We start from the raw sequence: 12986 nt of genomic DNA on the forward strand, positions 1-12986 counted from the left end.
CTAATATTTAAGCAATGTTCCATCTTTTTGGCTAAATTGGAGTTTAGCTCACATTTGAGCAACATGCTAACATTGTTGGCTCTTTGTTATCTTCTGAGGTTTTTATAAGCCAATTTAGAGTTTAGCTTCTATTTTGGTAACAGGCTAACATTTGATCACTAATTTAGTTTACAGAGGAATTTCAGGCTATTTTGTAGTTTAGCTAGTATTTATGCAACAAGCTAGCTTCTTTGGCTAATTTGGCATCTGCTAAGGGCTTTTGGGCTAATTTGGAGTTTAGCTCTTATTTAACAAACATTAAATATTTTTGCAAAATTGACATACAGTGTATATTAGGGATTTTTTTTCTGCAATTTTACTACAATTTTTTCAGAAATTTAGTTCAACTTCAGAACTTTCATAGTTCTTTAACAAAATCTTTTAGCATATTTAACATTCTGCAAATAGTTTTTGCATTTTCAGCAAATCTCTTCATTAATTAAAGTAAATTGCGTCAATTTTTAGCAAAAAGCTTCAGCATCTTCAGAGACTACTTTCAGCAAAACACATTCAAACTAGTATCGCGGGTAATGTAACTTTTCAAGTGTAATTTAGATTATTTAAATGTATAAATTGATGGCTGAGTTGCACATAAATGATAAACTATGTAGGATTTTACTTTCCTGTTGACCTAAGGAAATCTTGTTTGCAAAATGCTTTTGTTTGTGCCAAAAAATAGACATTATTAAAAAAAGAAGAAGGTCATGAATGCAAATTTCTTAAAGGCTAAAGTAAGACTATCCGGCTCCTTTTAGCTTTTGATCAGCAGAAAATGAGCCCAATTTGTTCTGTTACTGTTAAAGGTTGCCGACCCCTGTTCTGTAAGAATGTGCAGCTGTTCAATCAAGTATCCGTAGCAATGGAAAGCTATGGGGATAAGCCACAAATGTGATATCTTAAACATCCCACTAACACTGACTCATATATGACGCCTGATATGACATTCCGTGAGGTGATGCTCGAAGCGCATACATTATTGCCACAAACATGTTTGTGATCTTTTGCATAATAATTGTGCAGATCTCAACAACTGTATTGCGTGAGCTACCGTTCTACTTGGCTGTTGGGATAAAGGGACGAAGCGTTACCGGGTGTTTAAAATTGAGTCATGATCAAGTCCACCAGCAGACTTTTTTTCTCCAAGGCTCACTTCCTGTTTCGTCCTCAGACCTCGTCGACGTTGCGGTTTTGACCCTGCACTGTAGCACCCTGTTGAGTTACGTCGCTGCTGGTTTAATCGTTGGGCGATGAGCTAAACGCAGTCATCCTGAGACACAAATGCAACTTCAGTTCCTGCAACATAGGTCCAGCAAAGACTCTTCCTTCCTCGTTTTCTTGCTGTTTGGCTCACTTCCATCACAGAGGTGTGTGAGAGGTGGTTCTTGGTGAAGGTCTTTGTTGTGAAGATGGTGTGGAAGTTCTGCCTTCTTCTTCAACATTCTCCAGCAGCGATCAGCTCCCCAGCTCTCTCCTCCAGTCTGCTCCCTCTGTTCTCCTCATCCTCCTCTTCCTCAAAGAGAGTGTGACGAATGCTCAGCAGCTGGTGCGTGGGGGCTATGGTCAGGGGCGGTGGCTGGTTCTCGGCGTTTTCCATCTGAGGCTCGGCTTGAGGAGGAGAGGACTTTGGACTGAGTGGATCTTCGCTCGAAGGAGGGTTGGGGCTCACTCCGTTTACGTAAGAAGAGGTTGGCAGAGTCTCAGAAGAAAAGGCAGTGTTGGTCGATTCTGGAGAACAAACTTTTGTTTCTGAAAATAGAAGAAAGAAAATAAAAATCATCTATTAGTCATATGGAAAAGCGGCTGGGTGGCTCAGTGGGCTAGGTGAACGGCTGTCACACAGGAGCCCTGGGTTCGATTCCCAGGGTTTTCCACTGATCCCCACCCAGATAGGGTCCTTAGCCAAGACCCTTGACGCTGCTGCCTAACTGGGTCCCTGTGCCCCTCAAGTACAGGGTTGTGTCAGGAAGGGCATCCGGCGTAAAAACTCTGCCAAATCACTGATGCGAAACAGTGGGTGCTGTTACGCTGTGGCGACCCCGAAAGGGATAAGCTGAAAGCGAAAGAAGAAGAAGTCATATGGAAGTGAAGGTCACAGCTGACCCCAGAGGACAGCATCAACGACACCTTTGGTTTACTTAACTTGTGTTTAAAGTTTCATATCGTCTCCATTTTCCTGCCTTTGACCCAGAAAATAGTATTAGCCTAATGTTTTGAACAGCATCTTGTTTATTTATGCGACGAGTTAGAGAAACATAAAATGTTTACAGGAGTTTTAAACAGTGAAAACTCACTCGAGAGAATACGTCTGGCTCCTGTGAAAAACTGATCAAGTTTTGTTGAACAAAGTGATCTTATACTGAGGTTTCCCAGGCGTCCCACAAGTCTTCCAATTTTTGTTTTGGACAGATGGACGAATGGACGGACGGATAGACAGCTGACTGGATGGATGGATAGATGAATAGACAGCTGGATGGATGGATTAATGGATGAACGGATGGACGAACAGACAGCTGACTGGATGGAAGGATGGATGAATGGATGGATGGATAGATGGACAGATAGACGAATAGACAGCTGGATGGATGGATGGATGGATGGATGGATGGATGGATGGATGGATGGATGGATGAACGGATGGACGAACAGACAGCTGACTGGATGGATGGATGGATGGATGGATGGATAGATGAACGGATAGACGAATAGACAGCTGGATGGATGGATGGATGAACGGATGGAAGAACAGACAGCTGACTGGATGGAAGGATGGATGAATGGATGAATGGATGGATGGATAGATGGACGGATGGATAGTGGGATGGATGATTGATTGATTGGTTGTCTGCACATCTTTAGTAGGCAACAGTTGTGTGATCTTGTTGTCCCACAACATCAGATGTTAGTTTTTGTAACTTATAGTTTGTGACTTACAGTCAGACATAAAGCAGCATGTCTCTTTAAAGGAAAAACTGGCTTAAAAATGACATAAAACGATTGATAACACCTGAAAGTCCTGCAAAAAGTACTGAAAAGACACCAGTCAGTCACATTTCCAGGAAGCAAAAAGAAATCCTAGAAAGATGGAAGATGGAGGTCCAACTGTCCTGCTTGACCACTCTGAGTTTGCTGCTTCTCAGAGGTAGAACACACCAGATCCAGGTCATCAGCAGGAAGTCTAATCAGAGATGGGATCTGTAACTCTCAAACCTCAACAACAGAGCTTAATGGTGGTCCGTGCCTTTAAAAGTGTTTGCAGTTTGACATGGAGTCACAGAGGAAAACAGCTGGCATTGCAGTGATGTTTCTTCTTCTGCATCAGCTGTGGAAGTTTAATGAAAATCTACAACGTGGATATAATTTTTTTAAGTTTATTCACAGAAATGCTGTGCTGGGATAGGCTCCAGCATCCCCGTGACCCTGCAGACGAATGAGCAAGAATAGAAGGCGAGATGATAAGGAATACATCGTGACCTTATTTAACATGTGGTCAACTAAACTGCAAAGGAAAACAGCATATTTGATAAAACGTTACATGAGGCCTACCTGCTATAGCACCGGACACATGGACGATGGTGTGTGTGCCCTCTAGATAGACACTATCCAGGTTGTGCTGTGAGGGCAGCGGCTCTGTGGCTGTGGTCTCCACCTTGGGCTTTCGAATGGTCAGCATGTACGGGTGGACATCCAAGGAGAAGTTACGAGTGTGCTTTTTCTCTATTACACCTAAATCTGGGAAGAAAAGGTCAGGGTTGGATATAAAGGAGGAAAGTCTGATGGATGGATGGATTGTTGGATAGATGGATGAACGGACAGACAAATAAATGAATGGATGGATGGATGGATGGATGGACGGTTGGTTTGCTGGTTGGTTGGATGGATGGACAAATGGACGGACTTTTGGTTTTTTGGTTGGTTGGTTGGTTAGATGGATGGATGGACGGACTTTTGGTTTTTTGGTTGGTTGGTTGGTTAGATGGATGGATGGACGGACAGATGGCTGGACAGATGGAAGGACGGATGGATGGTAAACGGACGGATGGATGGGTGGATGGATGGATGGATGAACGGATGGACGGACGGACGAATGGTTGGATAGATCGATGGACGGACAGATGGTTGGATGAATGGATATATGGACGGACTGTTGGTTTGTTGGCTGTTGGACGGATGCACAGATGGATGGACGGATGGATGGATGAATGGACGGATGGATGGATGAATGAATGGTTGGATGGATGGATAGTTGAATGGATATACGGATGGATGGTTGGTTGGTTGGTTGGTTGGGTGAATGGATCGATCAATGGATGGAAGGACAGACAGAAGGATGGATGTGTAGATGAACGGACCCATGGATTGGTGGGAAGACAGATGGATGACTGGATGGATGGACGGATGGATGATTGATTGGTTGTTTATCTGCAGACCTTTAGTAGAAGACAGCTGTGTGCTCTTGTTGTCCAGCAGAGGAGCGATGAAGCTGTCTGCCACCGTCTTACGCCTGAGAGGTTTGGGTTTCTCCTGCTTGGCGTTGTTTTCCAAACGTGTCAGAGTTAGTGGTTCCTTCACAGGAGATAAATAAGAACAGGTGATGAAGTTGGGATGATCCGCCAATTGAGACGATTTTCTACTTTGATTAACTTAAAAATATCCCCAATTTTTTGTTATCTGTATAATCTTCTCCTCAAGAATTAAAGGTGGACATTTGTGGACATTGTTTGCGGCGGCTAAATCACCTTAAATGGTTGAGGGAGAGGATTGGATGACGGGATCCATTTCATCTTTTTGCGGGGTCTTTTGATGACGAGCGGCTCTCCGCCCATGTCCCCCACCCTGAGATCAGAGGGGTCCATGTTGGGATCGATCGTCTGTATCCCAGACTCCCTCACAGTGGGCGTGGCATCATGGTTGGACTGTGCGAGTGCAGCCAGCAGCTGCCGGACCACGTTGTCGTACATGAGGTCGCTCTCGTTGGTGATGAAGTCCAGGCGGTTCAGGGACTTGATGTGGTCTCGGTTCTCGTTGCAGAACATGGCCAGGATGTTAATGTCACAAAACGGAGACTTCTGCCAGCGCCGCCGGGTTTTGATCCCAACCTTGTGCAGCTTATCAAACACAAAGTTGGATTTGCGCACAACAAACAAATGGAGCAAATTAAGCAAGATGATGAAGTTCATTGTGCAGAGCAAGGCGATGTCCACCGCCGCCATGATGCGCTGCAGCTGCACGGCAGGCAGCTTGCAGTTGACCCTGATCTTCAGCTCCAGATAACTGCTGATGTCTGGCGGTTCCCCCAGAGCACAGGTGAACTCGTTCTGCCTTTGGCGGGAGTAGTAGGTGCTCAGGTAAGATATCGGGATGGAACTGAGGCAGATGATTGCCATGTGGCGTGCGAGGTAAATCTTAGCCAAAAAGTTGCTTTGTCCTCGTCTCTCTAAATACTTCTCAAACAGATTCTGCTCGGGGCTCTTCTCCTTCTCTGCGTTCTCGATGATCTCCCTCCTCTCGCGCTCAGTAATGCCGGGGCCTTTGGACTGGATCTGCTTCTCGATCTTCGGGGCTCGGCCCTCGGCGGCTCGATGGTAGCAGTTGTCGATCTCCTGAAGCAGGAAATTGAGCTCTGACGTTAGCCGAGTGGAGGCCAGAAACTCCCAACCCAGGGCAGGAATGTACATGATCCCAGCGAAGGCCAGCAGGGCGTAGGGTAGGAACTTGTGCTCGAACAGAGAGGGCCAAAGGTGAGGCTCCACCCCAGGAATGGCATCGCGCAGCTCCGTCCAGCAGTAGCCTCTGGCGTACAGCGCCTGGTCGCGAGTGAAGTTGTGTGGCGTGTAACAGTAAATGGATTCCTCTGAAAAAAGCACACAAAGACACAATCAGATGAGGCATTTCTTTACTAAATTCTACCTTAGTATTCTGCACAGTTTCCATTTGAAAACAACAGAACTGCATAAAAACTCTACATATCAAACAGGAAAAACCGCAACTGTTTACATCAGAAAAGTTGCATTACCTGAGATAATGTTAGTGTGAATGCTTTTTGCTGAAAGTAGTCTCTGAAGATACTGAAGCTTTTTGCTAAAAATAGCGAAGCAATTTATTTTAATAGCTTAAGGGATTTGCTAAAAATGCAAAATCTATTAGTAAAATGCTAAATTTGCTAAAGGACTGGAAAATTCTTAAAATTACGATGAAAGAGCGCTGAGGCTGACCTAAATTTCTGAAAAAAAAAAATTGTAAAATTGCCTAAAAATACTCAATCTTTGCCAATTTTGCAAAACATTTAGTGCAATGCTTCAAAAATGGCTAAGCTCCAAATTGGCCCCAAATTCCCCAGTTAACCAAATTAGTCAAAAACATTAGCCTCTTGCTAAAATATAAGCTAAACTCTAAATTAGCCCAAAAAAACCTTAGTAGATAACAAAATAGCCCAAGAAGTTAGCATGTTGATACACTATTAGCTAAACTAAAAATTAGCATACAAAACCTCAGTGGATGCCAAATTAGCCAAAAACGCTAGCTCATTGCTTAAATACTAGCTAAACTCAAAAATAGCCTAAAATTTCCCAGTAAACTAAATTAGAAAAATATGTTAGCCTGTTGCTATGATAGAAGCTAAACTCTAAATAAACCCATAAATCCTCAGTAGGTACCAAATTAGCCAAATATGCTAGCATGTTACTAAAATCTTAGCTAAACTTCAAAATAGCACAAAAATTCTCAGTAAGCTAAATTAGTCAAAAACGTTAGCCTGTTGCTAAAATAGAAGGTAAACTCTAAATTACCAGAAAAACCTTAGTAGTTTTCATATTAGCAAAAAAGCTAGCTTATTGGTTAAATATTAGCTAAACTCAAAAATAGCCTAAAATTCCTCAGTAAACCAAATTAGTCAAAAACGTTAGCCTGTTGCTAAAATAGAAGCTAAACTCCAAATTAGCCAAAAACGTTAGCCTGTTGCTAAAATAGAAGGTAAACTCTGAATTACCAGAAAAACCTTAGTAGTTTTCATATTAGCAAAAAAGCTAGCTTATTGGTTAAATATTAGCTAAACTCAAAAATAGCCTAAAATTCTTCAGTAAACCAAATTAGTCAAAAACGTTAGCTTGTTGCTAAAAATAGAAGCTAAACTCCAAATTAGCCTAAAAACCTTAGTAGATAACAAATTAGCCAAAAACGTTAGCCTGTTGCTAAAATAGAAGGTAAACTCTAAATTACCATAAAAACCTTAGTAGTTGTCATATTAGCAAAAAAAGCTAGCTCATTGGTTAAATATTAGCTAAACTCCAAAATAGCCTAAAATTCCTCAGTAAACCAAATTAGTCAAAAACGTTAGCTTGTTGCTAAAAATAGAAGCTAAACTCTAAATAAACCCATAAAACCTCAGTGGATACCAAATTAGCCAAATATGCTAGCATGTTACTAGAATCTTAGCTAAATTTGAGTTTTTTTAACTTCTGCTTAAACTCATTTTTGGATAAGATTGAACATAAAATGATTAAAGATGATATAAATCTATGGTGCTCAAGCCTGAGAATCTGAACGAGTCCCAAAAGTTGAAGAAGTTACAAAAAAAAACAAACAAAAAAAACAACTGTGGCAATCATCAATAATTTAATCAACAACATTCATTTGCGTTTAATGGATCTGCTCAAACAGCAGAACAGACGGAGTCGTGTTAAAGCCACAGGTAGAATGAAGCATCATTATCCTCTCTGCATGTTCAGACGACAGCAGGCTTTGTGAAGCTGCGACTCAACAGCTTTTTAAACTCCAATTGCAGGTCAGCGGGCGAGCAGCTGGGAGTCCTGAAAGGTGCTTATTTGTTCACTTCAGCTGACTCACAACAGCCTCTCTGGGACTGATGGAAGGATGTCATGGAAACTGTGAAAGGGAGGAAATACTTTCTTCTGTGGAAATGGAACATTCTTGTTTTTGAGACGTGTCGGTGTGACTGAGGGATGAGACAGTGGAAAATCCAGAACATTTCGTGGAGCTCACTCTCGTTTGTTTTCCTGAGCTTTGTTTTAAGAAGGTTTGTACACTCTCTTCTTAGGAAAGCAGTCCACTGTCATGGCAGGGATAATATTCTTGACACAGAAATTGCAGTTTGTCTCATCCTCAGTCATGGCTTTGTTGTCATCCCCGTGTACGTCTCAGTCTGAGCCCTCAGCATCCCTGTCAGGTCCCTTCAGCTTCAAACCAGCACCTCCTTCTCATGGTTATTCTCTGCTGCTGCTGAGATGCTGTGTGGATTAGAAACCCAGATTATTATCTTCCAGATAATTAGCTGCTTTATTCTTTAGCATGAATTGTATTTATCAGGGTGATGGAAGGAAAGATAAGGCTCAGATAAGAAGAGATGCTACAAGTTCAGCAATTTCCAGCAGAAGAAATCTTCAATGAAAACAAACTGATGTGACTAGAAATGCGACAAATTCAAAAGACGAGAATCACTTTGATGTACTTTAACACTACAGCTCCAGTGTTTCTGTTCTTTTTTTTACTGTAACGTTTTAACCGTTAACACGAATATTACAGTAGACTCTGAAGGAGAAAAGTGGTGTGAAAGTTGCTAAAAGACTAAATTGCTAAAATTTTGTTAAATAACTATGAAACAGCACTGAAGTTGACCTAAATTTCTGAAAACATTGTGGTAAAATTACCTAAAAATCCTCAATCCTTGCCAGTTTCGCAAAAATATTTAGTGTGTTGCTTAAATATTGGCTAAGTTCCAAATTAGCCCCAAATAACCTTAGTAGATTCCAGATTAGACAAAAAATAGCAATCTTATTGCTTAAATACTAATTACACCCCCTAAAACTCCCGAGTAAACCAATGCTAGCCTGTTGCTAAAACAGAAGCTAAACTCTAAATTAGCCTGAAAGCACCAGTAGATAACAAATTAGCCAAATACGTTAGCATGTTGCCAAAATTATAGCTAACTGACCTTAGCTAACTGAAATTATAGCGGCTGACCTTTTTTTTTGAAGTATTTTTTGAGTTACATGCTAGCTAAAATATTGTTTTTTTCTTTTAGTTTTCAGCTATTAGCTTCAGTGATTTCAGCTATTAGCTTCAGTGGTTTTAGCTATCAGCTTTAGCGTTTTTTGCTATTAGCTTCAGCTTTTTCAGGTATCAGCTTTAGCGTTTTTTGCTATTAGCTGTTGCGTATTAAGTTATTAGCCTAAGCGTTTTCAGCTATCAGCTTAAGCTTTTTCAGGTATCAGCTTCAGTGTTTTAGCTATTAATTTCAGCATCTTCAACGACCAAATTCAGCTTACAGCATTCACACTAGCATTATCACAGGTAATGTTATATATCTAGTTCATAATTATGTTAAAAAGTTACAGTTTTAAAGTTTTAAAAATGTAGTTTTAGAGTGTTCAATGAATGTTTAAAGTTAAAAAAACAAATCAAAACAAATTCACGTTTTTCTGAGTTGCAGTTAGAGGTTTTAAACTTAGCTCGTGCTTTGAAACTTGATACCATCATGAGACATCATGAATTATTGAGGAGCTTTTTCAATCACAATTGTTTTCTGAGAGAAAAGTCAGCCTTTTGTCCCTCACAACTTCCCATAGAGGGAAAATAAGGCCGCGCCCCCATGTTTGGGTTAAACTGTTCCACAGAAGGTTGAATTGTTTTGCTGCGTTGAATGAATGAGTCCCAGCTGGTTAATGCGGCTGCAGAGTCTGACTCAGCAGTCGGCTAACATTCCTCTCATCCGTTGCTTCCGCTCCAAACTCCCGTCTCATTTTTCTTCCAGAACTCTCATCTGCGGCTTTTTTTTTACTCCTCCCATGAACCCATCTGTCCTCTTTCCCTCTTTTGCTCCTTGAATGTCTTTAAAGTTCTTCCTCAACTCTTCCCACTTTGAAACCTTAAATGAAGGAATTCACACAAAGTTTCGGAGCATCTCACCTGCGAAGTTTCTGGTGAAGACCAGGGTGACCAGCAGGATGGGGATGATGACCGTTCCTATGGTAACCACGCGATCAAAGGGCAGCTCCAGCTTGAGCTGCACCATCAGGCCGGCCAGTGCTCCGCCCTTCTCATCCTGAGAGGAGCCCGGCATGATCAGCTCCTTCAGCTTCTCGCCTGCGAGCAGCGCCGTGGCCATGTCTAAGTTCTGATCGAGGATGTTCTGCATGCGGAACAAAGAGAACGCCTCCTACGGTCCTCCTCCGTGACAGAGGGGAGACCGGACGCTTCCTGCTCTGCTTAGGTTCTCGTCAAAACATTGGGATGGACACATCTGCGCAGGGAAGTGTGAGCAACAACAGATCTGACCTCCATGATTCTGTTTGTCAGAGCTCTGTCAGGGGAATGGCCTCACTCCGCCTGGCAAGTGTGCATCGGTGTGCATCGGTCCTGTGTGAGGCAGAGTGAGGGATGACTTAGGAGTCTCCTCAGGTCGAAGGATTGTGGACTGAAGAAGGAGCTCTGGAGAGAAGAAGCTCAGACAGATCTCCTCCTGAAAGACAAATAAGCAGTTTAAAGTAAGAAGAGAGTCAATAAACGAGTATCAGTGATGACAGCAAGCTCTGAAGTTAAAGCAGAGGTATAGGTAAAAGAAAAAAACAGAAACAGAAAAAAGCTAGCTTGTTGCTTAAATACTAGCTAAACTCCAAATTAGCCTAAAATTCCTTAGTAAACCAAATAAGTCAGAGAATATTAGCCTGTTGCTAAAATAGAAGCTAAACTCTGAATTAGCCTAAAAACCTCAGTAGATGACAAATTAGCCAAATACGTTAGCATGTTGCCAAAATATTAGCTAAACTCAATATTAGCATAAAAACCTCAGTAGATAAATAATTTGCCAAATACGCTAGCTTGCTGCTTATATAGTTGCTAAACTCCAAAATAGCCCAAAATTCCTCAGTAAACTAAATTAGTCAAAACAGTTAGCCTGTCGCTAAAATAGAAGCTAAACTCTAAATTAGCCTATAAAAACCAAGGGGTAGATGAAAAATTAGCCAAAACGCTAGCATGTTGCTAAAATATTAGCTAAACTCCAAAGTAGCATAAAAAACCTCAGTAGATACCAAAGCTAGCTCTGCTTAAATACTACCTAAACTCCAAAATAGCCTAAAATTAATCAATAAACTAAATTGGTCAAAAATGTAGCCCTTTGCTAAAATAGAAGCTCAACTCTAAATTAACCTATAAAAACAATAGTAGATAGCAAAATGATCCAAAACAAGTTAGGATGTTGCTAACCTAAACTCCAAATTAGCACAAAAAACCTCAGTAGATAACAAATTAGCCAAAATGCTAGCATGCTGCTAAAATATTAGCTAAACTCCAAAATAGCCTAAAATTCCTCAGTAAACTAAATTAGCCAAAAATGTTAGCCTGTTGCTAAAATAGAAGCTAAACTCTAAATTAGCCTACAAAACCAAGGGTAGATAGTAAATTAGCCAAAACGCTAGCATGCTGCTAAAATATTAGCTAACCTCCAAATTAGCATTAAAAACCTCAGTAGATACCAAAGCTAGCTTGTTGCTTAAATACTTGCTCCAAAATATCCTAAAATTAATCAGTAAGTTAAATTAGCCAAAAACGTTAGCCTGTTGCTAAAATAGAAGCTAAACTCTAAATTAGCTTACCCCTACCGGGGTCGTAGATAAGAAATTAGCCAAATATGTTAGCATGCTGCTAAAGTAGTAACTAAACTTCAAATTAGCATTAAAAACCTCAGTAGAGGCCGTTTAAAATCAGAAGAGCATCAATAATCGAGTGTCAGTGACGACAGGAAGCTCTGAAGTTACAGATTACAGTGAAGGAGGTATTTATAACTTCATTCTTTTGGACACTGACTCATCTGTTGTCTCTCTCTGGTCTGCTGTGGGAGGGGATCTTCCCGCAAAGATGTCAGGTGACCCTCAGCAGTGACATCATCAGTCTGATCCCACAGCGGTGGTTGTGGGAGACCATGCAGGCAGTCATTCATGCATTTATGCATGATCAGGGGCTGTAATTCAGCCTCTGTGTGTGTTGCTTCATTCACATGAAGGTTAGTAAATGTCCTTCATGAAGATCATCACCTTTCCTCGTCCTCATCTGGTTATCAGTGAATCCATGGAGGAGAGAACATCTTCTGTCTAACTTTGAGATGATAGTTGTGTTGCAATCAGTCAACTCTGTCCACATGAACAAACTTAGAACAAGATGTTCCTCATTTCAATGCCTTCTTCTTCCCAGTTGTTGCAGCCAGTCTTACCTAAACACTCAAAAATATCTCCAGGAGGAGCAGCATCTGCATATTTTATATTTTAAAGGAGCAGGACGGAGTTTGAGGCTCTGACTTTCTGCTGTCTGGCTCAGCTCCAGCCGGGCAGATTATGCTCCTCAGTGGGACATAACAGGGAATCCCATCTTCCCGGTTGTCCCAATCAGCTTTTTAACCACAAGTTCGTTTCGCTGAAGGAGAGGATCCACTGATTCATTATTCATGAGAAAAGAGCTGAAAAAAGGAAAAACTTTCAGGATGAATTTCCTTCAGACTTTGATGGAGCAAATCAACTTCGACACATTTAGGCAACAAACACGCTTTAGATTGAAACCCAATTCTCACTTTTGAGAGAAGAAAATGATTTTTTCCTCAAAGATCATCATGTTCCGCTCTGTCTGGGCTCTCCAGGAGCGTCCAGCGCTTCAGCGTTTCAGCACCTGAGCGGCGGACAGCTCCTCCGCGGAGCAGCAACCGGATCGATGAGGCGCGCGCGTGTCAGAGTCTGAGGGGGGATGCTTTAACACCTGCATCCGCTGCCTACCTGTCCAGTCCGCGCCGCATCACCGCCGCATCATCTGGCGCCAAACGTCGGTGCCGCGCGGGGAAACAGCCGGCTCCCCGCACCATGGTTTGGCTGCGTTTCCGGCGCGGACGGGGTTAATCTGCAGTGCGGGCGATCAGCTACAGCATGTATCCGCGCTCACCGGTTTGT

The 12986-nt window shown here is 41.9% G+C and overlaps 1 protein-coding gene across 2 annotated transcripts; it reads right to left on the bottom strand.

Annotated features, from left to right (window-relative positions):
* Positions 1 to 315: 315 nt before the first annotated feature.
* panx2 (pannexin 2) lies at positions 316 to 12980 on the bottom strand. 2 transcript variants are annotated; one of them, XM_024281327.2, is made up of 6 exons: positions 12816 to 12980; positions 9961 to 10513; positions 4776 to 5890; positions 4467 to 4602; positions 3583 to 3768; positions 316 to 1785 (listed from the first exon to the last, which is right to left on the bottom strand). In XM_024281327.2, exons 2-6 carry the CDS (start codon positions 10187 to 10189, stop codon positions 1472 to 1474), a joined length of 1980 nt encoding a protein of 659 aa, XP_024137095.1. In that variant the 5' UTR covers positions 10190 to 10513; positions 12816 to 12980; the 3' UTR covers positions 316 to 1471. The 2 variants fall into 2 exon arrangements, with proteins under 2 accessions (XP_024137095.1, XP_036068477.1); XM_036212584.1 differs by lacking the exon at positions 12816 to 12980 and adding an exon at positions 11860 to 12575.
* Between the last annotated feature and the right edge of the window lie 6 nt (positions 12981 to 12986).

This window comes from Oryzias melastigma, linkage group LG6 (genome assembly GCF_002922805.2).
Source record: "Oryzias melastigma strain HK-1 linkage group LG6, ASM292280v2, whole genome shotgun sequence".
NCBI classification, from domain to species: Eukaryota; Metazoa; Chordata; class Actinopteri; order Beloniformes; family Adrianichthyidae; genus Oryzias; species Oryzias melastigma.

What these genes read in the sequence shown, in the direction of transcription:
- panx2 (XM_024281327.2), bottom strand. Translation starts at nt 10,189, where the DNA reads ATGCAGAACATCCTCGATCAGAACTTAGACATGGCCACGGCGCTGCTC. An exon ending in CTTCACCAGAAACTTCGCAG is followed by an intron (nt 5,891 to 9,960) that starts GTGAGATGCTCC and finishes TGCTTTTTTCAG; the next exon opens with AGGAATCCATTTACTGTTAC. An exon ending in CTCTCCCTCAACCATTTAAG is followed by an intron (nt 4,603 to 4,775) that starts GTGATTTAGCCG and finishes TCTCCTGTGAAG; the next exon opens with GAACCACTAACTCTGACACG.